Raw genomic sequence first — 25,299 nt, forward strand, 5'->3', positions numbered from 1 at the left:
GCAAATATCTGAGTGACAGTGCAGGCCACAGTCCTCCACATGCAGGTTCCCATGTGGACAGGAGCACCTGTGTGCAATAAATCACGTGTCAGGCACATGGCATGATCTTCTATCTCCAGGAAGAGAAAAAGGGGAGGGGACAAGCTTCAGTGAGGAGGCATGAGAGCCAAGGCATGCCGAAGCAAGGAGGGCAGGTGGAAGGGCTGGAGGCATGGCAGGTGCAAAGACCCAGGGTGGCCTGGGCAAGGCTGGAGGAAGCAGGCTGCAGGGGCATCCAGGTACAGGACACCTGTGGGTGCAGAAAACACTGGCTTTGACACTGAGACAGACTGGCTGGAGGGGTCTGCTGGAGAACAATGGGGAGGAGGTGGCAGCACTGGGAATGGAAAGCCTGGAAGAGCCAACATCATGTGCTGCAGTGGTGTCGGCTGAGCTCCGCCAGCCAAGAGAAGCAGGCCTGGAGCTTGGGTCTTGCTTTCCATTTTGCCAAACCTGCGGGTGTTGGAGTATGCTGGTTTCAGGGCAGCAGCTCAAGTAGATGGAGCTCAGGGACAGGCCAACCTGCCAGTAACTTCCATCCTTCCATCACATATCATCCTGGTGGGAGCCAGACCAGTGCACCCAGCCCCCATGTCAAATGCCCTGGACTCGTCCCAATACATCCCTGGGATCCTTCTCATTCCCCTGTGAACTCAAAGCATGAGTCCCAGGTAGAGGATTGGCAGGGCTCCACAAGTGTTTAAGGAATGTGTCACTCCCTCCCAGCCCTCAGAAAGAAGGCTGTCAATCAGACTACCAGGTCTGGTCTAGTAAAATACAGATATCCTGGTCAGAACTAAGTTGAAGTCTCAGTCAACACATCAGGACACAAATTGCTTACAGCAGCATGTGGAACATTCCCGCAGGAAGACTCTTTTTAGGGGAAAGGACTCAAGTTTCAAAGACTAAAACATCCAGATTCTATTCTCTGACCATGACCAAATTAAACTAGAAAATGAGGAAAGTTCCCAGGAAAATCCCCAAATAGTTATAAATTAAACAAGCTACATAAAAAATAAACAAAACAAAACCCCTGTGGTCAAAGAAGAAATCACAAAGGAATTTGAAACTGAATAAAAATGGAGGTCAAATTTTGTAAGTTACAGCTACATCAGAGTTCAAAGAGAAACAGTTTTAAATGCTTACATTCTCAAAAGAAGGAAGTTCCCAAATTGATTAAATTTCTACCTCAAGAAGCTAATAAAAGCACAAATTAAACCAAAAAGGTAGAGGTGAGAAATAACCAAAAATCATTGAAATAGTAAAGACATATACAATAAAGATCAATGAAGCTTAGGTGTTTTTTTAAAAGACAACAAAATTGATAAATCTTAAGCAATCAAGGAAAACCAGAAAGCTGACTTCAGTAACCCGCGTCGGGAACAGAACTGCTCTGCATTGCAGATCACAGACCGCAAAAGGAAAACTGGGACGAGCGACAGACAACTTCGCGCCAGCAACGTGACAGGTCCGAGGAGATCGGCGGGCCACTCCCTGAAAGGCCGGATCACCAACTCTGCACCGCGCACGCGTGACGTCACTGCAGGGCGCGAAGTCTTCCTGAATGCTAACCAACGCCAACCGCCAACCGTCGCAGGCGCGACGAGCTCCAAGGGAGGCAACGAAGGCGCAGGCGCAAGCGCAGCACCCCCATTGGCCAAGAGTGGCGGGAGGTGCTCCCATACGCAGCAATCCCATTGGCTGAGCTCTGCGGTCGGCGTCCCTACTGGCAGAGGGCGGCGGCCGCGTGCGGTGCAGCGGGCCGCTGGCGAGGTTAACTCTGCTGGGCAAGTGGCGCCATGCTGCGCCTCGCGGCCAAGCTGGTGGCCTTCTTCTGGAGGAGGGAGGACGTCCCTGAGGAGGAGGCCCGGCAGCCGGGTCCGGAGCTCGCGGAAGGTGCGCGTGGGGCGGGCGGGCGCCCCGCGGAGAGCCTCGGCTTGGAGGCTCAGGGCGGCGGGTGACCGGTGTGACCTCTGACCGTGACCCCACGGGGCCGCCCGCCCTTGCATGTCGGGGCCGCCTCGCGCCCTGCGTGCGCCGGCCCCGGCCGCCTCACCGGCCTTGCAGCCCTGCAGCCCTGCAGCCCTGCAGCCGATGCGCATCCTCGGCTTAGCATGAGTGCGTCCCCTCCCAGCGGGACGCAGTGCGGCCCTTTAGGCTTATTATGCACTTTCCGTGGTTTGCACACGGGTCCTCCCCACTCTTCCCGCGGTCCTTCTTGCGCCACCGTCGTCATTCCCCCTTGCTCCCGCCGTGCGCCAGGCGAGGGAACCGCTTGTCTCTCTCTGGTGTCACCTGCAGTGGTGAGCTTTCCTCACTCCGACCCCGTCAAGTGTCTTTTCCGAACGTGATGAAATCGCTCCTCCTCTCTTGGATTCTTTACCTTCTTGTGCCGCTGATGCTGGCATACTGACCCTCCCCGATGCAGCTTTTCTCCCAAAGTTACAGATGTTTCTCCCTATTCCTCTTTCTGTATGGGAATTGAGTTCAGTGTAGTACTTCCCCGTTGCTTTCTCTAACCTCTGAAAGGATGAAATTCCCAACAGAAGAAGCCAGAAATAACAACAGAAATGGAGTGAATTATGGGTAGCACAGTAAAGACCATCCTTATGCTGATGTGGTAACGCCTGTAGCCAACAGTACCCTGGAGCAGGTTGCTTCATCCGGGCTCAGCCGTAGACTGGCTTTCAGCAACAGCCTGCACTGGGTGCAGCACTGAGACCGCACAGCTCTGCTGTGGCCTGGGTCCCTGCCCTTGCTCCTGTGAGAAGTCGCAGGGAAGGCACAGCAAGGACTGTGCCTGCAGCTCTCAGTGGATCTCAGTGGCTGCTGGTGCTTCCCAAATCTCCTGGGGCTGCTCTTGAGAGTAGTGAGGGAAGATGGTAGTAACAGCTCCTGCAAGCCAAGCAGTTGATGTGGCACCCCGCCTCATGCCACCCACTCAGTATGTTGCAGGCGTGTTGGTACTTGACTGTCCAACAGCACTCACAGGTGGTGACCAGTGACTCTCCATTTCACAAATGAGAACTGAGGACCCCAGGGTGACACATGGCAGAAGAGCCAAGAGGCAAAGCTAGGCAGTTTGGGTTCTCCCTACAATATCCACCACCTGTGCCCACTGAACCTGGGCCTCTGCCCCAGAAACCCTATATTCCATTCCAAACACTTCACTCCCTGTAAGGATCTCCAATCTCAAATCCAGCCCTAGGTTCCTGTGTCCATGGATGCTCATGCTCTTTCTCTGGTAGGGCACAGATTTTAGTGGGGCTTGCCTTTGTGGCCAATATAACTTCTTTGCTTACTTGTTTCAGGTGACACAAGGTTGAAAACTGTGCAGGGTGTGGTGACAAGGTACTGCAGTGATTATGGCATGATTGATGACTTGATCTACTTCTCCAATGAGGCTGTGACTAGCAAAGTGCTTCTGAATGTTGGACAGGAAGTTATTGCTGTTGTGGAAGAAAATAAAGTGTCAAATGGACTGAAAGCAATCAGGGTGAGTAAGGGGCCATTCAGGAACAGTCTGCCTGCTCCACATTTGTCAACCTCTCAGACATGCCTGGCCCAGGGAGGGAGTGTAGTGTGCCTGAAGGGGGAGCTCCTGTTTTTCAGTTCTCCGAGGAAATGGCAGTCACAAATCTTTTGAACCTTAAATAAATTTAAAATTCAAAAGGTAAAGTTTGCCTATAAATGTATGCTAGAATACTGTCAAAAGTTCTTTATTCTTCCAGCCAATAAAAAAACTGTTCTTAAAATGGTAGTGATTGGATTCTTTATTATCAGGTTAGCAAAACTCATTAGTAGACTCTATTATTCAGCAACTTTTTCACAGAGTAGTATTTTCATAGTATAAATTCTTGGAGGTACAATTGCTAAGTCAAAAGTGTATGCAGATTTCATAATGATTATCATCAATTTGACATCCAATAATCTTGCACTACTTTATATTCTCAGTTGCAGAATGGAGACTGCCTGCTAAACTGGTATTGGCAAGGATATGATTATTATTGAGCTTGGAAATACTTACCAGTCTAGTAAATAAAGAGTGAACTCATGATTGTATTTGTGTGTAAGCCTTAAAAGTATGTTAATTTTTCACATTTTTGAATGTTGGGTTTAGCTTGTTTTGCTTATTAAAGCTTACATATTATGAAAATCAGAGCTATTAAAGGAAAGTTATTATATGAAAATGCTACAGATATTTTTCCTAAGATCAACTTTGACTTTGTTGTACAGTTTCATTTTATGTAGTTAAACATGTCTAATTTTTTGGATGAATTTGAGTCTCTAAGAATCATTTGAGAAGCCAGCATGGTAACACGTGCCTGTAATCCCAGTGGCCCAGGATGCTGAGGCAGAATCACAAATTCAAAACCAGCCTCAGAAGCTTAGCAAGGCACTGAGCAACTTAGTGAGACCCCATCTCGAAACACTGGCTCCTTTGAGAGGGTTCTTACTTCTTATCACAAATACTCAGACTTTGCTCTGAAAATCGTTTGTTTATTGACATTTAATCTTTAATCATTTGTCGTGTCCAGTAGACTGCCAAATGTTCCTTTTCTAATGACTTGCTAGTTATTCCACTGAGAAATTCACTTTTTCCCTGCCAATTTGAGAGGTTCCTTTCCAAATACCAGAAGCCCATTTACTTGTGGCTATGGGTCCTCATATGTGTCCTGTGGGTCCCTGTGGCATGGCCAGTCTCAGAGGTAGTAGGCAGGTTTCCTTTCCTTACCATTATTTGTGGGTGGAATTTGCTTGACTTTCACACATTCTGGGTGAGTCTTTTTGTTGTTAATTTTCTGCTCAGATTGTTATTGTTGTTGTTGTTGTTTTAGTTGTCAGTGGATTTTTTGTTTATTTTTATGCTGAGAATCAAACCCAGGGCCTCACACGTGCCAGACAAGTACTGAACCACAACTCCAGCCCCTCAGATTGCTTTTGACTGTGCTGAGTTTATGGATTCCGTTTAGGATAATTGACATTTGGGTCCTTAAAGGCTTCAGCTACAAATTATGTCTGTTCACTTATGTTTTCTTTTTATTCTTTTCACAGTTAAATAGTTTTTTTTGGTTCTACAAACTTTTTAAGTTTATTTCCAGTAATTTTTGGTTTTGTTCCACTATCAGTATAATTTTATTTTATCTATTTATTTGGTACCAGGGATTTAACCCAGGGGTGCTTTACCACTGAGCACATCCCCAACCCTTTCTATTTTTTACTTTTGAGACAGAGTCTTCCTAAATTGTTTAGAGCCTCACTGAGTTGCTGAGGCTGGCCTCAAACTTGTGATCCTCCTACCTTAGCCTCCGAGTCTCTGGGTTTACAGGTGTGCTCAACCAGGCCCACTCAGTATAATTTTGCATAGTATTTTCAAATTAATCTTTTTCTTTATAGGAAAGCTATGGATTTTTAATGTAATTTGTAAGCTGGCAAATTTAATGAGTGCTTAACTACTTCTTGGAAATGCTTGAGTCATACTTTATCATAGTGTCATCTTAATGTTTAATATTGTATGTCTTTTAAATAATACATATAAAAATAATTCAAATTCCAGAGATACATTGTTTAGTGTATGGCTACTTGAATTTATTAAAACTAAGTAAAGTTTAAAATTAGTGCTTCAATTTCACTAGTCATTTATCAGATGCTATTTGTACTGATAGCTGTCAGATCAGGTGGCACAGTTAGAGGACATCATGCCTTTCAGAAGGGCTTGATGGGAAGGAGCCTCTCCTTGCTCCAGCTGGTCTCACTCCTCACGCCCACAGTGCAATGTCTGTGCCCTTGTGAGGTTTTTCATTCCACCTGTCAGTGGTTGTGGTTGTCGTTGTAAAATTTCCCGTCTCCTTGTTATTTTCTCTCCTAAGTATCCTTTCATTTCTGATGCTCGATTTCCTCTTCAGATTCTCCAGAGCAGTTTCATAAAAGATTTTGTGAGTTGACTTTGTGTCCAGCTACTTTGCTGAGTCTGTCTGTCAGCTCTACTGTTCTTGTGAGAGTGGGACAGAAGCACTCAGTCTGCAGCCGCCCCTGTGAGCATAGTGTGGCCCCGTCAGCTCCCAGAGGCCTCACCTGTCGTGTGGCAGCTTCAAGATCAGGCCATCTGTGAGCAGATGATTCTACCTCCTTTCTAGCTTGGATGCCTCTTACTTCCTTTTCTTGCCTAATTGCTCTGGCCAGGACTTCAGTGCTGTGTTGGATAGGAAGTGAGAGTGGGCCTCCTGTCTCGTTCCTGATCTTGGGGGAGAGCTTTCCATCTGTCAGCACTGGGTTGATGCTAGCTATGGACTTTTTATTTATGACCTTTAAAACATTGAGGAAGTTTCCTTTTGCTTCTGATTTATTGAGTGTTTTTGTTGCAAAGGAATGTTTAGTTCTGTCTGATGCTTTTTCTGCATCAATTGACAAGTCGTGTGACTCTTCTTGTCAGTGTGGTGTGTTCTACTGACTGGATTTGGTGTTGGGCCACTCTTGCATTCAGGGATGCGCCCACTTGGTCACGGTGTATGATCCTTTCAGGATACTGCTGCACTCCTCTTGCTAACTTGGTGAAGGTTTTCATCTGTATTGGTAAGGTATTACTGTAGACCTCCTAAGATGATAATGGTGTTAGCATGGGGGACCTTAGAGAGGTGATGGGGTCATGAAGGCAGGATCCTCACCAATGGAATCCGTGCCCTTGGAAACTACAGGGAGCTCCCTCGTCCCTTCTTCCGTGTAAGGACATGGTATGCAGGTACCAGATGTGAATCAGGAAGCAGGTCCTCACCAGATACTGAAACTGCCTGCTTTGACCTTGAACTTCCCAGTCCAGATGGACTGAGAGAGGGATGCCGGCCTGCGGTTTGCTTGCTTTGTCCTTCTTTTATAATGCTCTAAGGGGGTTTGTGATCTGTCTGTCTTGCAGGTGGAAGCTGTCTCTGACAAGTGGGAGGACGACAGCAGAAACTGTGGCCGAGGGCTGTCCGACTCCAGCCCCCGTGTGCTGATTGGCTGTGTGACTTCTCTGATGGAAGGCACTGGCTACATTAGTCAGACCACGTACTTCTCTCTGGAGAGCGTGTGTGAAGGTAGCCAGAGGCGCTTCTGCTTCATATTTTAGGTTGTGCTTTGCGTCTTTATGTGGCTTGGGTTTGAGATGGCAGCGTGCATCCTTGCAAGGGTCAGGTTCAGCCCTGCCTCTGCCAGTGCTGGTCCTATGTGGGGGTCTCAGTGCTAACCCTGGCCCCCCAAAATGAGGTCAGCAGGCAGCTCTCTGGGATTTTGAAATATGTTCTCTCTGTGAAACTGAGTCCTGGGAAGTCTTGCCTGGGATTGTGTAGTCCCCTCAACCACACCAACAGTGGCCCACTGCCCAGGTTGCCTTGTGGGGAGAGGTCTCAGTGGAGAGCATGGGGAATGATTCCTGCTGAAGACTTTGGTGAGAGGTGCACAAGAGAAGGCTCACCCTGAGGAGTAAAGACAAACGCAGGCAAAGGGTTTCCCAGGTACCAAAAACACTCAAGTGAAGCAAAGTCAACTCCTCTGGAGGCTGAAAGAGGTCATGCTCAGAGATGTCCATGGTGGGGTGGGCAGATGGCCCTGGAACTATCCACTGGCCCCGAGGATGCAGCCCAAACTGTGAGTGGAGGCCTGAGGCCCTCAGCCCAGGAGCCAAGTGTTGGACCCAGCCCCGTGGGGTCTGCCTGTCTCAGACATCTCTCGGTAACCAGCGTGATTGCTTCAGGGTCCTGTTCTCATCTGTGATATCCCAGGGCCCTCAGATCATTGCCCCAAAGCCTGTGCCCATCACCTGCTCACCCCCAATCCCTGCTGTCCAGTTCACCACCAAGGTTGGAGCCCTTCAACCTGCTGAGCCGGACAGTCTCTGAAGCCTTTTTCCATCTGCCCGCTCTTGGCCTCCTGGCCTGCCCCATGTGCACTGGCTAGCCCTGCTCTCCATGCTTGAGGAAGCACCAGCAGAGACTGGCAGGTGGCAGGGGTGAGGATGGGAGGGGCTGGTCTGCTGGTGCCCTGAAGGTAGCTTGGTCCTCACTCAGAGGCCATGATTTTTATGGGCAGTCCCTTAGCTGTAGCTGCCGCTGGGGGTGACCTGCTGACTTTGTCCATGCTGGTACGTGTGTGAGAAGCATAGGTGTGTTCAGATGAATTAAAATGAAACCATTTATTGTTTTTTACTTTTTAAAAATGTTTTTAGTTGTCAGTGGACTTTTCTTTCATTTATTTATATGCAGTGCTGAGAATCGAACACAGTACCTCACATGTGCTAGGCAAGCGCTCCACCACTGAGCCACAACCCCAGCCCCTGAAGCCATTTTTTAAACATTAAGGGGCCTTTAAAGTATTATTCAGAAACTGTTTTCAATTTTTTTCTAAAAATGGAAAACTCCGAATATATTAAAGAGTTGTGGTGTTGATGGCCTGAACTGGCCATTTCAGGTTTCCAGCCGTGCAAAGGAGACTGGGTGGAGGCCGAGTACTGGATCCGGCCAGGCACGTGGAGCAGTGAGGCCATATCCGTGAAGCCGCTGAGGTACAAGCGCATGGACCAGGTACGTGGACCAGCGGCCCCTCCCTGTTTGCCGTGCGTGCTGCCACGGCCAGGCTCTCATCTGCGGCCCAGCTTCTCCCTGAGCTGCTCGAGGAGGTAGAGGTGACCTGAGTGGCTGTAGGTGTGGGCTTGTCCACAGGCTCTAGGGACAAAGCTCGTGCCTGGTAGGGAATCGCGGGGTGAGTGGATGGGAAGTGGGGCTCGTGCTTCCTCCTAAGCGGGCGTGATTTGGGGAGTGAGGTGGGAATGAGCAGGAATTGAGTTTGCACCAGGGCGAGACCAAGGCACAAGCTGGCCACGACTGAGAAGTGGGGCAGGGATGTCGGCCACCACCGCAGCCCGGGTGGCGCCCGGGACCCCGAATGTCCCCCTGGGTCAGGCTCCTGGGTCTGCCCTGCGCCAATAGCTGTGCCCCTCGCTGTGCGTGTTCGAGCCAGCACTGCACTCGCAGGTCTGCGTCTCCAGCCTGTGCGGGAGGAACGGGGTGCTGGAGGACAGCATCTTCTTCAGCCTGGACTCCCTGAAGTTGCCTGAGGGGTACACACCACGGAGGCACGACGTGGTCAACGCCGTGGTCGTGGAGAGCAGCCAGTCGTGCTATGTGTGGAGAGCGCTCTGCATGACCCCTGTGAGGAGGAGGTAAGCAGCAGTGCTTCCCCTTTGGGAGGGGATGGGCCAGACTCGTGTCCTGGTGAGTCTGTCACATGCTGTGCCTCAGTGTTGGGGCCAGCTGTCTCCATGCAGTGCTGGTCCCGTGAGATCCACCGTTCAGTGACATACAGCCGTCTCAGTTTGTCTGAGTGCACCCTGGTGCTCACGCAAGGACAGACTTGCCTCAGGACGCGTTTCTCAGCACGTGTCACTTTCTGAGCACACATCACTGCCCTTTGGTAAGGCAGAGAACATTCTTCCAAGGCCTGTGTTGTCCCTAGGAGGAGCTGCATGCAGAGGGCTCAGCTCCATGGCAGAGTGCAGGTGGAATTCCAGAGTCCCTGAGTGTCTTGGTCCCTTTTCTGTTGCTAATGACACAGTTCCACAGACTGGGAAAGTTATAAAAGAAAGAGGTTTGTTTTGGCCCAGGGCTGTGGTCCAAGTTCAGGGGATGCATCTGGTGATGACCTTTTTGCTGGCAGAGCCCCTGGGCCACATGGGGCATTGTGTGACAAGAGGGACTGTAAAGAGAGCCCTGGGCAGAGCCCTAATCACCTCTCCAAGGTGCCCTCTGGTCCCACTCCTAGGCTCTCTAATGGGGATTAGCTTCCAGCCTGAGTTTCAGAGGAGACGGAGCATTTTCAAATCGTAGCAATGATTGCCATTTCGGGGTAGAATCATGTATCTCTGTTCTTTCTTGTTTTGGCATCTTAAAGAACACATCTGACTCACTGTGTTCTTGGGGTGGTCAGGCGTTCTTGTATGTGGCGTCCTTCCCGTGTGTACGCACACAGCCTGGCACAGCCCTCCCTCAGCCTGCGTGTAGCAGCCCCAGCCCTGCCTGCTTTTGCCCTGGGTGCTTGACTCCAGCAGGCTCCTCACACCTTCATTATTCTCCTCACCATCCTGTTCCCTCAGTAGAGGGTAGTCTCTGTGTGGGGAGTGTTGTTTGCTGTCCTGCCCCACGTTGGGCACCCAGCTTGGTCTCTGGGTTGGGCAGGCCAGCCCTGTGCTTCCCAATGGCCACAGGTGCATGAGGAAGGTGCAGGGTTGATGGTGGTGCTCTGCACTCACTCTGCTGGAGACCTTCACTTGACAGTGGCCACATGGAGCCCAATGCCTTTCCCAGGGACCCTGCTTTCCTTCTGGGGCAGGGAAGCAGGACATGTGGCCCCATCTGCCAAGCAAGGCTGACTGGTTCACTGACGGAACCCCAGCCCAGGTCTTGGTGGGCTGCAGGTTTCCTCTGTGTTCTGCCATGCTGTAAAGCCCCCTCTGTGGGCTTGGGAAGCATGGCCAGTAGTTCTCAATGCAGGTCCACAGGTGGCATGACCACCTGATGCACATGCCCACACCACTCCTCCCTGCTCTTTAGGCCATGAGTGGGTGAAGATGTTTTTCTGCCCCCCAGCATATCTGTCCTCTCATCCTTACTCAGGCTTCCTGTCCATGAAGTGGTGCTTCTGGGCAGTGGAGTCAGCATGTGCTCTGGGCCCTTCCTGCTTGGGTCAGGCCCCTGTTTGCAGCTGCTGGACTTTGCTTCCAACTTGGGCTGCTCCCTGTCACTGCAGACTCCTGGTGTCTCCCTGTATCTGATTGATAGCACAGATGTGCAAGGCAACTTCTGCTCAGCTCTCAGTCCCAGTACCCTTCTTAAAACGACTTGTCCTATGGGAGGGTTGAGCCAGAAACCTGGAGGCTTCCGGACTCCTCCCTTCTTACTTCCTCTGGTCCCATCCATGGCAGATGTGGACAGTGCACACTAGGCCTTTGCACAGGGAGAGAAGAGAAAGGAAGGGATAGTACTGTCCCAGGAAGGGACCACTCAGTTTGTGGGCAGGGCCAGCATGGAGAGGTGCATACTGGAAGCCAGTTTTCTTATGAGCTGCAGGCTAGGGCAGAGATCAAGACAGGGCTGACTTTCTGGCTGGAGCGGGTGGCAAAGGGAAGCAGACACTCTGTTTTGAGGAAAAGTAAAACTTCCCACCTTCTAAAGAGCCAGACTTGCCACAGTCGGTGTTGTTTACAGGTGTGTGGAGTGCACACTCAGAAGCCCCATGGGCACCACCCGCCTGCTGCCACACGTAGCCATGCACGGGTTGACACAGGCGGACACGCTCCTGCAAGCGTGAGGAGGCTTTCTGCTCCCTTTTAGTGTTATGAGACCCCTGTTACCCACAGTCCCTCCCAATGACACCGTCACGCAGCCTTGATTGTGCTTCAGAGCCGAGACTGTCCCTGACATGCCAGGCCTCGGCCTCCCTCCCGCCCTGCCCGGCGGCCTTGGGGTGCAGAGAAGAGGAGTGGACCAGACGACATCTGTGCTGCCCTTTTTTCTGAACTTTGATTTCTTCTGTAAGATGACCTGCCACTCCTAGAAATTCCGGGTCCTATGGAATTCCTGCCCATAGGTGGGCGCATCTAGGGCCATCCAGCAGTCCACCCTGGAGCTGGAGCAGGGGCAGAGGGCGGGAGGCCTCCTGATGTCCCAACACTGATGTCCTTGGCCCTTACTTCAGAGACCCTGCTGCTGTTGGCGAAGCCCCGGAGGAGTCCTGGGGAGCCCTGCTGTTGAAAAACAAAGGCAACATTGAAGTCACCAGGATGACAGACTTTGGAACCCTGAAGGAAGGAGGAAGCAAAACCATGACCATCTGCATAGAGTAAGTACCCCTGGGGTTTCGATGAAGTGACAGCCGTGATTTCACACGTAGGCCTGAAGATTTACCCACACCTGGAGAACCAGCCGGACTTGGCCCGTTCGTTGTTTCCCTCTGAGAATCTTTTTCCAAACTTGTCCTTTTTTTCCAAAAATCTCCTTTTAACTTAAACCCATAAAGGTATTTGCAGTTGCCGTTTTCTGTTTCATGGTGACTGTGCCTCAGCTCTGGAACTCCACTGGCTTTTTTTCTTTTTTCTTTCTTTCTTCAGAAATAAAGGAGACATTCCTCAAGACCTAGTCAGCTGCAAACTGGCCGGCTGGGACAGAGCTCAGCAGTTCAGGTTTCAGACGCTGGACAAAGGCCAAGCCTGCCTGGAGGAGTCTGTTCCAGAGAAGGAGAAGCATTTTTCAGATGATAATGTTGATTCATTAAACAGCTACCAAAAAAAAAGTGCTGAAACACTGGAGAGCAGTTTAGTGAAAAATGTGGCGGTCTCTCCAGGTAGGCTGCCCAGCCGCCAGAGAGAAGCCTGTCCTGGCAGCCGTTATGACATAAGGGCTGGGGTGGAAGGTGGCTGGGGTCCCAGCCTTGGCACTTGGCAGGGGTTTGTGCTGAAGGCTTGAGTCTGGACCCTTCCGCTCTTGGTCAGTGTTTTAGGGCTGGGGAAAGGACATGAACAGCCTGGCCAATCGGCTCAGCTTCAGGCAGAGGCTGTGCTGTCAGCCGGTGGGTTGCAGGCTGGAGTTCTCCTGTCTGGAGGCTCCATGATCACACGCCTTCCTCCTGGCTGCTGTCTGCCTCCTCAGCACGTCCTGAGGTTTGCTTTGTGTGCATCTGAGTTTCTGTGTCTGGCCATGCGTTTCCCTCTGTGTGAGAAATGATTGACCTTTTGGCCTAACTTTGGATGTAAATTTCATCCTCTAGGTGGCTGTACCTGTGAAGAAGAAGGTAGAGAAAAAGAAAACAGTCCATCAAAGCAGCAGCCCATGGAACCCAAGCCTGGAGGGCTCATCCCCCCAGGGGGGAAAACCTTCATTGCTATCACATGCGAAGCCAAGTAGGCCACTGGGGTGCTGGAGAGAACTCACACTGGGCCCTTGCGCGTGATCCCTGTAGGACTCACCAGTGTTTCTCAGTTGGGGGTCATAAGAGCATCCCTGGCTGTTCGATCTCTAATGCAACCAGATCGCAAGGAGAAGCATTGGTCCAGAAATTGGTCAGCCGAGGCAAGGGGTGCCCAGCCTCAGCCTCCTTCCTCATCCTCAGCAGATGACCCAGTTGGGTCTTTACAAAGAGAGCAGAACCTTCATGACCATTGGGTACAAGCTCCTCCACGAGTCTTGGGCCTCCCGATTGCAGCCTTCTCAGGACTCCTGCACTGTCCTCTTCTCCAGGCCTCTGTCCATCTCTGTGCTTCCCAGCCCCACTAGACATCTGACCAAGACAGTGTTGGGAGCTGAGGCTGGAGGAGGGAAGGGTAGAGATGGAGCTACCTCCTCTCAGACTCTCACCCCTCCTTCCCCTGGTTGGTTACGACCAGCTGGCCCCCTCAACCTATCCCTGGTTCCTTCTCCTCCTGTGCCTCCTCCAGTTCCCTGTTGGCTGCTGGCCAGTGTGTGTCCACCTCCTAACTGGCATTTGAATCCCATCCTCCTTACATCTCATCAGTCATCTGAATTTGTTTATTCTGAATCTTTTTCAAGATGTAAATCTGATTCAGTCACTGTCTTGTATCCAGGCCATCAGTGTCCAGTTGTGGGTGACAGTTATGCAAACAGCAGTCCTTTAGTCCACCACTTGTGGTGCATTCCACTTAGCTGTGATAGTGTGTGAATAGGTGAGAGCAGAGCGCACCTGCACACTGTGTCTGGGCTGGCCACTGCTGGCAAGGAGAAAGGAACAGGTGGTCACGGGACACTGTTCTCCCTTGACCTGGCCCCTGGAGCTGGGTGGGCGCATGCATGTAAGCCCAGCACTCAGGAGGCCGAGGTAGGAGAATGGCGAGTTCCAGGCCAGCCTGGCAACGCAGCAAGAGCCTTCTCAAGATGATAAGAAGGGGCTGGGGTTGTAGCTCAGTGGCAGAGCACTTGCCTAGTACGTGTGAGGTCCTGAGTTTGATTCTCAGCACCACATAAAAATAAATAAATAAAATAAAGTTTTAAAAAAATGTGTTAAGAAAGGGGCTGGGTTGTAGCTCCGTGGCAGAGCTGCTTGCCTGCTGGAGAAGCCCTGGATCGTCTCCAGCATGTGCTCCTGTACCCGCGTGTTTGCATAAGTGCACGATCTTGGGACTAGGGAAAATGTCGTGCTGCTTAAGTTAGAGAACTACAGGAAGGACAGTTTTTTGAAACATATTCAAATGAGAAAATCTTTAATATAGATTAACTGATAAATTATAAGAAATTATGAAGTATCCTTGTCTCCCTATATTCAGCACTTGCATCTTTCCTATTCTCATTTACCTTGCCGTCTTTCCCTGTGCATTGCCATTACTCTTCCCATCTGTTACTGTAATGTAAAAAGTTCACCCTACACAAGGTAGGGTGACTACCGTTAAAATTCTAAAATATATCCCTAAACCTTCCCAACATCTGGGTAATAGCACTCCCAAATAAGCAGTTAGCTACCCACCCGTCTGGATAGAGATATGGCGTTGTATTTGTTGATGTTCTAGATATATATTGGTGGGCAGAAAGCTTGGGTTGCAGCCACCTATATTGTCAAAGTATATTCTCCAGTAATTCTCTCAGAGGATACACGAGAAATAAACTTTCTGAATTCTTTGGTATCAAAAAATATCTTTGTTTTCTCTCTCTAGAAACCTTTATGATTTTCTCTTTATCACTGGAATTTAGAAACTTCACCAAGATGTGTCTAGGAGTAGGTCTGTTTTCATCAGTCACAAGACTAGAATCCTGTAGCTCTGGAAAGTTTTCTTCAATCATTTCCTTAATTTTGTCCTCCGCTCCATTTTCTTTATTCTCTTTTTCTGGAATTCCTATCAAACGGATATTGGCACTTTTGAATCTATCCTCTATGTCTCTTAGCCTCAGAAAGGGCAGTTTTAAACCCTCAGTTCTCTCTTGGGAAAATGTGTTGCTTGTCTTATAAAGTAAACTTTTATGTAAGTTCTTAAAACCTCAGCCCGACTCTGGCTTGCAGTCCTGTAACTCCCTGTGTGACAGAGGGAAGCGTGCCGAGTGTCCCTTGCCCATCTGGCTGCTGACTGAGGGTCTCATCTTGCTTCTGCAGGCACTCGGGACGCTGCAGGGAGCTGCTCCTGCTGTGCTTCTCCAGCTTCCTCATCGGGCGGCACCTGGAAGTGACTGTGGTCAGTGGTGAGGAGGCACTCATTGCCGTCCGTGAGCCCTTCTCCTGGAAGAAGCCTAAAAGCCCCCAGGCCTTGGCCTCCACAAAGACAACTGTCGTGGTGACCACACAGAAGAGGTGGGCCCCGGACCCTGTGGCTTCCGTTGCGTCAGGCCAGCTACGGTGTGGACAAGCGTGTGTGCTGGCAGGCTGGAGTTTGCCGTCTCTGTCTTTCTGTTTGGGGCAGGGTGCATTTTCACAGAATGTTTAAGGTCAAATTTTGTCTTTGCTACTAGAGTCGCCATGGCAGGGTAAGGACAGGGCAAACCACCCACTACTTTGTCTTTGCTACTAGAGTCGCCATGGCAGGGTAAGGACAGGGCAAAGTGCCCTGCTCCACCCTGGAAGGTCCCGGGGTGACTTCTGGAACAGACGAAACTTGCCCTCTGCTCCTACAGCCCTCTCCTCTCCAGAGGGCAGGACAGGCTCTGGCATCCAGTGTCTGGACATGTGCCCAGCGGCACCTTCAGCACTGGATTGGTGGGGTGCTGGCTGGTGTGCCTCTGCGGTAGCTCGCACGACCCACATAGCTCACACTGGGCAGCAGGATGCTGGGTTGTTCAAAGCCTGTTTGAAGGGGTGGCACCATTTCAGAACGAAATGAAGGAAAGCAGCATGTTCTCAGCACCTTGCTAGTGACAGTCCCCTGCATAACAGGGCATTAATCTGTCCCACACCACTGTGGGTTTGGCTTAGATGCATGAGTTCCATAACCCATGGGGGTGAGATGCAGTGCTTTTCTAATACTGGAAGATTCCAGATTCCAGATCACTTGTTATCCCAGTAACAGTTGGAGATAAGGGATGGAGGGCTTCTGTTAGTGCAGACCTAAGGGAAGTGTGTTGGCAGAGAAGGGTGTTGTGTGGCTGTTTAAGTTCAGAACCTTGTTTGACTCACTGCCCTACTACCAAGAGCTGTGTGACTTGGACACACTTTTGTCTGTCTCTGAGCCTTGGTCTCACTCATCAGTGGTCTTCCTGCCTCATGCAGTGTGAGGAATAAGTGAGGTAGTGCCTGTCAACATGCAGCCTTCTGGCACAGGGCAGGCAGCAAGCACTACGGTGCTGCTTGTCCCGAGGGCATGTCCTAGGGTGGGACCCAGAAAAGAAGCAGACGTCTCCATGGACTGCGGCAGGGAGAGTCCTGGACGATGGCAGCTGCTGACCCCTGGTTGTCACTCAGGGGTGCAGGAGTCACTGTGCAGTCACAGTTGGCTCCACTAAGTGTGCCTCACATACCAGCCACCACCTGAGTCTCAGTCCCTGGGTACGTGTGCCCTTGCGGTGTGAGGAATAAATGAGGTAGTGCCTGTCAACATGCAGTACAGGTGTCTCTAGACACCCCACCAATCCAGTGCTGCATGGCCCTGTACAGGTGTTTCTAGAGCATGGACGCTGGTTTCCTGGTGGCCAGCTTGAGGACCAGTGTGCCTGGTCCTGGTGGCTCCAGCATGCCTGCCCGGGCCCATGGCAGGCCCGGAGCTCAGTCTCACTGCCTGTTAGACCTCTCTACTAGCACCTCCCCTGCCAAGTCCCCAGGGTCCTGTGTGCTGAGGTCAGACTGGCCAGCAGCCCACTGCATCTTCATCTTCGGGTCTCCTCCATCCCATTGGGTAAGGAATCAGCGCCTGGTGCTAGGTCTCGAGCGTCCCCACTTTCCAGCTTCACACTCCTGCTCTGATGGAGAGGACGTCCTCTTTGTGGGTGGGGGCAGTGGCCTGCCATGCTGTCTGTGGCTCTGGGGTGGCCTGAGCTGTCCAGCCAGAGCTGGACAAGGAGCCTGAGCAGTAGCTGAGTGCTCCCCCTCCTGTCCTCACACAGGCAGAGCAGAGTTGGGTGGGGTGGGGGAGCAGTGCCTGGCGTTTCCTCACTCGACCTAGGTGGACGGTCTCCTAACTTCCAGTCTCCTCTTCTCTTTCGAACTCAAGGTCTTGTGCACACCAGGCGAGTGCTCTACCACTGAGCCATACCCCAGTCCTTTTTGAATTTTATTTTGAGGGAAGGTCTTGCCCAGTTGCCCAGGCTGGCCTTGAACTTGTGGTCCTCCTACCCAGCCTCCCAGCGTGCATGCTGGAATTCCAGGCATGGCCTCTGCACTAGCTCTCCCCCTTTTTTCTTTGTACTGCTGGAGGCAGAATTTGAGTGACCCCATTCTCGGGGAAGGCAAGAGGCTTAAGGGTGAAGCCAGGTTTCCCCAGGCAAATCACAACCAGAACACAAAAACCTTCAAGGCAGGAGCTAGGCAGGGCAGCCCTCTCCTAGCATGTTCTTTGCAGGGACGTGTGGGTATAGTTTCTGCTTTTCACGTCCTTATTAAAAACATGACAGTAGCTGGGTGTAGTGGCACGTGCCTGTAATCCCAGCAACTTAGTGAGGCCCTCAGCAACTCAGTGAGACCCTGTTAATAAAAAAACAGGGTGGGGGTGTGGCTGAGTGGTAAAGCACCCTGGGTTTAATCCCCGTATCCAAAAAATAAAAATAAAAATAAAAAACCATTTACTAAAAATCAAGTTCATTAGAAGGCTAAAAATGGCTATCTTCAAGTTCCCCAGTCCCAGCAGGCTCCTGGGAAACCAGCCTGGCCCACCCGTGAGGAGCAGCTCTGCCTGCCCTTGCAGAGGGACAGTGCCACCAGAGCTGTGGCATGGGGACCTGGGACCTGGAGCAGAAGCTTGCCCCCAGCCAGCCCAGAAGTGGCTCCTGGGTCAGGTCTTCCTGAAGTAGGAGATGATGTCCGATCCGCTTGAGCGTCCTTCATTTGAAGATTCAGACTCGGACGCAAAGCTTCCGTGCCGATGTGGCGCTCCAGAAGTTCAGAGGAGGGGTGCTCAACCGGTGAAAGTCCCCGAAGCCTGAGAGACTCTGGTCCCAAGCATCTCGGATAGGGACACTCCAGATACACAAGATAACCAAGAGCTGCTTTGCCCTGTGGGTTTGTGTCTTAAGGAACTCGCGACGGCAGCTCCCAAGCTTTCTTCCGCAGTACCCGATACCAGACCGGCTGAGAAGGTGTGTGGAGCACAAAGTGGACATCCTGACCTTCCAGCCACTGCTGGCAGAGGTAGGACAACCAAGGGCGCCAGGGCACACACTGTGGTGTGTCCCTGGAGACTGGCCACTGGGGACGCAGGGCAGGGAGCAGGGCTCCTGCCAAGCCCAGCCTTTTTGTTGGGAGCAGGAGGGTTTCCACTCATGATGAGATCCCCACACTCCAGGGAAGTGCAAGTGTGAGCCCCTGCTGGTCAGCGGGTGTGAGATGTCAGGGGACCAGCGGCCTTCATGTGGCCTCAGGGGGAGCCTTGCCCTGAGCCGGGAGGCACTGCTGTCTAGAAGCAAGTGGGTGACTAAGGTGGGGAATGCACGGCCCAGGGACAAGCTGGACGGCTGGACACTGGCAAGGGGCCACAGGACGCTTGTTCTGCACAACAGACCTTGAGCTGTTGGCAGGCCAGTGGGCGCCAGGTAGAAGGGAGAGGCAGAGCTGCGCAGAGGCTGTGGTAGGCTCTCCTGCAGGTCCAGCTCTGGGCCCTCTGGAGCCCAGACTTCTCTATGCCTGCGGCACCAACAAGGCAGGTGGTTTGCACGGTGCTGGCCTCAGTGGCCCCACAGCCGAGGTGAACCAGATATGCCCTTGCCATGCTGGCCGACCCTGAGCTCCCACCCTTGCAGGTTGGTCTCCTTCCTCAGAATTCTGTGTAGGTTGTGGCCTCATTTGGCAAAGAGACCTCCGTCGAGGGAATGAGGTTGAGCACCTTGACCTGGGAGATGACCATGATTGTCCGAGTGACTCACATCATCCCAAGGTCCTTAGCGAGAGGCAGGAGGGCCCAAGGCCAAGGAGCGTGGTGCCTGCAGAAGCCCAGTCTGTGCAGCTGCTCCCTGGAGTCTCCAGGAGGAGCCGCCTGCCACACATGACTTGCCAGAGACACCTCTGACCCCTTCTGTGTGCTGTTGGGCCATGGGGTCGTGGTGGCTTAGGAAGCTCACCTGGCCTTGTGCTGTGTGTGTCTGCAACCAGGCTTTTTCTTGCTGGGTGGTATTCCCGACTGTGCCTGGTGGCACTGAGTGAAGGATGCAGGCACACAGGGTCATGGTCTGCGTGATTCCATTCATGCAAGGTGTCCAGAACAGGCAAGCTTGCAGAGACAGGACAGGTGAACAGCTACCCGGAGGGTGCTGGGCAAGGGACATTCCCTCTGGGCTGTTGAGTGTCTTGGAAGGATAGGCGTGGTGGTTGCAGGAAGTCATGATGACACTGACTATCCTGTTCCGTGAAGTAGTCAGGCTTATGTTACATGAATTTTAGGTGTTTTTCCTGCCTCTGTTGAGGAGATGGCATGCTTTCTTCTTGAGTCTGTTGATGTGGTGAACCACGATGATCTTCAGGTGTCAGGCTCACCTGGGTCCCTGGGCGCACCCCTGGTCATGGTGCTGTCATTCGTGTGCACCTCACTCCGAGTGCTCTGGACTCCGTGGGGTTCCAGTGCCAGGGCAGGAAACGAAGGGCAGTGTGCCCTGAGGGGGACCCCTCTTCTACCTGGTGGCAGCCTCAGGACAGTGGTCTGCGGTGCCCAGGGTCCCACACTCAGGAAACGCCTTCGTACTGGCAGGTGCCCTTGGAGCTCTCCTCTGACCCACTTCAGTTTATGCTACCTGACCCTCACTGCAGCACAGGTATGCAACCAGAGTCCTGCAGAAGACAACCCCTGGTTCTTCAGATCCATGGTGCAAATTCAACACACCCCCAAAAAAGCAAACAAGTTCAAGGTTCCTTTCAGGTCCTGGGCAGGGAGGGCACCCGTCAGACGGCAGTCCTTCCTGGGTCCTGCCAGACAGGAGAGACAGACGGGCTGCTGGAGAGGAAGGCATGTGGCTGTGTGTTCAGTGTTCCCTCGGGGCCTCTGCTCCACTGGGCCATTGGGTGTGATGGCGTGTTCCCAGTGCCCAGGCAGCATTGCTGCTGATCCCATTGTATACACCATGGCCCCACCTAGGACTTCGGATTTGATTTCCTAGAATTATGCACCTGCGGTTGCAAGAGGTGTTGATCTACAGTCCTCACTTCTTGAGGGGTCCTTGCATGGGTGCCAGCATGATGCCCTCAGAGGGACTTGGAGGAATTCTGGCCTCGGGTCCTCCTAGTTCTGATGGAACGTGCCAGTGGCACCTTGTGTCTGAGCTCCTGGCCCCCAGACTCTGAACCAGGAATGGCTTTGTCCTAGCTCCTCACCATTTCAGTCTCTTCTTTGAGCTGTGGTGCTGTTCCACCTTGAAAGAAAGCATCCACTTCATCTAACTTGTCTGACTCCTTGGCGTTGGCGTACGGTTGCTTGTGCCTTGGTGATTTGGACTTCTCTTTTCCTCTGCGCCTGGCTGGATCTGTCTTCTCAATGACACAGTGCTTTGCTTTTGTTGGTTTTGTCTTGTTCTGATTTCCATTTTGTGAATAACCCACTCTGTTCTTCTGTTTTTACTTTTGTCTTTTTCCTTTCAATGGTTTATTTGGTTTCTTTTGCTCTTTTTTATATTTTTTAAAAGAAAGAATCTAAAGTAATTTGGTTTAAAATGCTTGTCTAACAGGTGTTAGAAAATTTCCTCTTAAGTACTACTTTGGCTGTATCCTACAAATTTTTTTTTTTTTAGAGTTTTGATGTTTTTATTAATGCTTAAATACTACAGGAACTTAAAGTGACTTTCCTTTTTTAAAAAAATTCAGTTGTAGGTGGGCACAATACCTTTATTTTATTGATTTATTTTTATGTGGTGCTGAGGATCGAACCCAGTGCCTCACATGTGCCAGGCAAGTGCTCTGTCTCTGAGCCACAACCCCAGCCCTATCCTATGAATCTTAATGTGTTATATTTATATTTTCATTTAATTCAAAATGTCTTTTACTTTTTCTACTAATTTATGACCTGTGGTTATTTAAAAAGTATGTTTAGTTTCTGGATATGTGGAGCTTGCTAACTTAATTCTCATCGTGGCCATCAAACATACCTTCCATGACTTGAATCCCTTTGCATTTATTGATAGTACAGCCTCTTTGGATAAGTATTACTTATATATTTATCTTGTCTCAAGAATGTCAGTTAGATGAAGTCAGTTGGTGAAGCTTTTTAGTTTGTGGTTTTTTATTTTTTATTTTACTGTGTTTTAAGTTTTGAGACAGGGTCTCACTAAGTTGCTGCAGCTGACCTGGAACTTGTGATCCTTCTGCCTCAGCTTCCTGAGTTGCTGGGATCATAGGTGTGCACCGCCACCAAGCCCCTAGTGCTCTTCACTCCTTTGTGTAAATCCAAATTTCCATTTGGGACCACTGTCCTTCTGCCTGAAGGACTTCAGCATTTCATGTCATGCTTGCCTACTGGTGATTGATTCCTTCAACCTTTGTATTCTGAAGAAGCCCTGTTTCACCTTCATTTCTTGGTAGACGGTACTGTAGAGCAGTTCTAGCTTTGCAGAGGAAGGTGCAGACGTTTCCACATCGCCCCTGCACCACACTCAGCCTCTCCCACCATCTACATTCCCACCAGGTGGTGCACGGCTGAGATTAATGGGACTGCATTGATGTGCCCTGGCGACCGAAGCCCCCAGTTCACCAGGGTCATTCTTGATGTTGTCCATGTCATAGGTTTGGACAAAAGGGTAAAGTCACGCTGAGCCCAGTGACCCACTTCTGCAATCCCAGCGACTCTAGAGGAGGATCACAAGTTCCAGGCCAGACTTAGCAACTTAGGGAGACCCTGTGTCAAAATACAAAGGGCTGGGGATGCAGCTCAGTGGTAGAGCACCCCTGGGTTCAATCCCCAGTACAGCAAAGCAAAGGTATAATGTCACGTAAGCACCGTTACGGAATCGCACAGAGCAGTTTCAGTGCCCTGAATCTTGGGGCTCTGCCTTTTTGTTCCGCCCTCCCCCAGCCCATGGCAGCCACAGATGTTTCATATCTCTGTAGTTTTTCCTTTTCCAGAATGCCTTGTGGGTGAAACCACACAGTGTGCCGCCTTTTCAGGTGAACGTCTTTCACTTTCTGAGGTACGCCTGATTTTCTTCCATGTCTTTACATGGCTGGCAGCCCCTGTTCTTTTTAATGCTGAAAAATATCCCATAGTCTGGATGGACCAGTTTGTTTATCCACTCCCCTACCAAAGGACATCTCAGTTGCTTCCAATTTTAGAAATTAGAATAAATGCCTGGCACAATGTGCATGCCTGTAATCCCAGCAACTTGGGAGACTGAGGCAGGTGAATCTCAGGTTCAAAGCCAGCCTCAGCAAAAGCAAGGTGCTAAGCAACTCAGTGAGACCCTGTCTCTAAATAAAATACAAAATAGAGCTGGGGATGTGACTCAGTGATGGAGTACACTTGAGTTCAGTCCCCGGTACAAAAAGGAAGAAATCAGAATAGAGCATGATGAAACACCCAGTGCAGGCTTTCCATTAATCTTTTATTGCAGTGAAATGCACACAGCATGACATTCGCTGCCCTAACCTGCTCACATGGGTGCTCCACAGCATGAGCACATTCCTGGGGTATGCTGCCGTCACCACCATCTGTCTCCAGCACTCGTTTCCTCTTGTGAAGTTGAGACTCTGTCCCGTGGAACGACTCCCCCCCTTTCCCCGTGTTCTCCGGTGACCACCATTAACTTCTTGCCCTAGGAATCTGACCATTGGGGCCCTCATGTAGTAGAGTCCTGCCGTGATTGGCCTTTGTGACTGGCTTATTCCACTCAGCGAGGGAGGGCCCCAAGGTCCCTCCAACCGGGAACATGTGTCTTTTTAAGACTGAGTAACATGACCATTGTTTGGAGAGGCCACGTTTTGTTACCCCTCTTCCATCAGTGGGCACGTGGGCTTCCATCTTTTCATTACTGTGGATTGTGGTGCTATGAAAATGGGTATACAAATGATCTCTTAAGACTCTGCTTTCAGACTCTGCTTTCATTATACCCAAAAGTGGAATTGCTGGATCTTAAGGAAGTTCTATGTGTAATTGTCTGAGGAAATATATAATGCCATATTTTATCTTCACAGCAGCTACACCATTTCCACACAGCGGAAAAAGTGTTCCAGTTTTTCCGCATCCTCACCAACACTTGGTATTTTCTGGGGGGTTGGTGTGTGTTGGTTTTGCTGGTAGCCATCCTTGGAGTGTGAAGTGGTATCTCATGGTGGTTTTGATTTGCATCCCTAATGACTAGTGACGTTGAGATCTTTTCATATACCTGTTGGGCATTTGTGTGTCTTCTCTGGAGAAATGTCTCATCAGGTCTCTTGCCAGTTTTTGAATTGGGCGTGTGTGTGTTTGTTTGTTGTTGAGTTGAGGAGTTCTTTCTATATATACATTTCTCTTCTTCTATTTTTTAAGAGAGAGTAGTTTATTCTTTTTTTTTTTTTTTTTTTTTTTTTTTTTTTTGCCGTGCTGGGGATCGAACCCAGGGACTTGTGCTTGCAACGCAAGCACTCTACCGACTGAGCTATCTCCCCAGCCCAGTTTATTCATTTTTTAAAAAATATTTTTAGTTGTAGTTGGACACACTGTCTCTTAATTTTGTATTTATTTCTTTAATTTTTGTGTTGCTGAGACTCAAACCCAGTGCTTCACACATGCTAGGCAAGCATTCTACCACTGAGCCACAACCCAGCCCTCGTTCTTCTAGATCTTAACCCCTTACCACATATATGACGTGCAGGTATTTACTTCCCATCTGTGGATCGCCCTTCAATTCCGTTGAGTGTCTTTGTGTGTGTGTGTGGTGCTGGACTAAACTCAGGCCTCTACCGCTACTCTACATCCACAGCCCTTTTTTCTGTGTTTAATTTTGAGACAGGGTCATGCTAAGTTGCCAAGCTAGTCTGTCTTGTGATCCTCCCTAGGGCCTGGGAGGACAGGTGCCTGGTGAGCATCTCTCAGTGCCCAGGGTTCCTCAGTGCTCATGTGGTCCAGTTTGTTTTCTCGTGTTGCCTGTGCCTTTAATGTCACTTAGAAGAAGCCTCACCCTGTCTGGTGTTGTGACATGTTGCCCGAGGCCTTCTAAGAGTTTCATAGTATTAGGTCTAAAGTTAGGTCACTCTGTTTTAGTTTTTGTACATGCTTAAGTAAGGGCCCAGCTTTATTCTTTGCACACAGATATAGTTTTCTAAGCACCATTTGTTGAAAGAGTCTCTTCCTCCAGGGAGTGGTCTTGGTACACTTGTCAGAGATCCTTTGTTCATGAGTGGGGTTTATTCCTGGCACTATGTTCTGCCCCCTGGTTTGTGTGTCTTTATGCCAGTACCGTGTGGTTTTGAGGACTGGCTTCCAAGTAGGTCATGAAATTATGAAGTGTGTGTCTTCCAGCTTTGTTCTTCTTTTGCAAGATGTTTTTGACTGCTCAGCATCCCTTGAAATAGTCTATGAACTTGAGTTTTTCTTTTTCTACAGAAAGTATCCTTGGAATTGTGATAGCAATTGCATTTAATCTGTAGATCACTTTGGTTAGTATAGACATTTTAACAACATCAGCTGTTCTAATATTAAGTGTCTATGAACATGGAATGTTTCCATTTATTTATTCTTTCAACAGTGTTTTGTAGTCCTTACCAACCAAGTCTTGGCTGCTGCTCCCTAGATGTGGGCATGCAGGACATGCTACTATGCCCTCACGGACTTGACCATTGTTTTTTCAGCTTTTGAACATGTCAAACTATAAGGAGAAGTTCTCTACTCTGCTGTGGTTGGAGGAGATCCATGCAGAAATAGAACTGAAGGAGTACAACATGAGCGGCGTCACCCTGAAGAGGAACGGGGATCTGCTGGTGCTGGAGGTTCCGGGGTTGGCAGAGAGCAGGCCCTCCCTGTATGCAGGTGTGCTTGCCCCTGGGGCTCCCTCCTGCCGTCTGTCCCGTCTGTTGACAGAGCATTCCACTTGGACACCATTAACGCCTTGCGTGTTAAGCATGCCACGTTGTCAGCTCACCTTGTCCAGGAGCTAATCCCAGGACTGTCCTCCTTCATCCCACTTCTCAGGGCTTGGTGTCACA

General features: G+C 50.3%; 1 protein-coding gene across 1 annotated transcript in view; it reads left to right on the plus strand.

Moving 5' to 3' along the window:
• The first annotated feature begins 1,838 nt into the window (after positions 1-1,838).
• Mov10l1 (Mov10 like RISC complex RNA helicase 1) overlaps positions 1,839-25,299 on the plus strand; it is a 78,174-nt gene continuing 54,713 nt past the window's right edge. The window contains exons 1-11 of the mRNA XM_047550097.1: positions 1,839-1,935; positions 3,351-3,535; positions 6,950-7,112; positions 8,482-8,594; positions 9,045-9,232; positions 11,764-11,907; positions 12,176-12,408; positions 12,832-12,964; positions 15,160-15,354; positions 18,222-18,336; positions 24,946-25,123. Of these exons, the coding sequence (XP_047406053.1) occupies positions 1,839-1,935; positions 3,351-3,535; positions 6,950-7,112; positions 8,482-8,594; positions 9,045-9,232; positions 11,764-11,907; positions 12,176-12,408; positions 12,832-12,964; positions 15,160-15,354; positions 18,222-18,336; positions 24,946-25,123 (1,744 nt within the window). The remainder of the gene's footprint in view (positions 1,936-3,350; positions 3,536-6,949; positions 7,113-8,481; positions 8,595-9,044; positions 9,233-11,763; positions 11,908-12,175; positions 12,409-12,831; positions 12,965-15,159; positions 15,355-18,221; positions 18,337-24,945; positions 25,124-25,299) is intronic.

This window comes from Sciurus carolinensis, chromosome 4, assembly GCF_902686445.1.
Source record: "Sciurus carolinensis chromosome 4, mSciCar1.2, whole genome shotgun sequence".
Taxonomy (NCBI): Eukaryota; Metazoa; Chordata; class Mammalia; order Rodentia; family Sciuridae; genus Sciurus; species Sciurus carolinensis.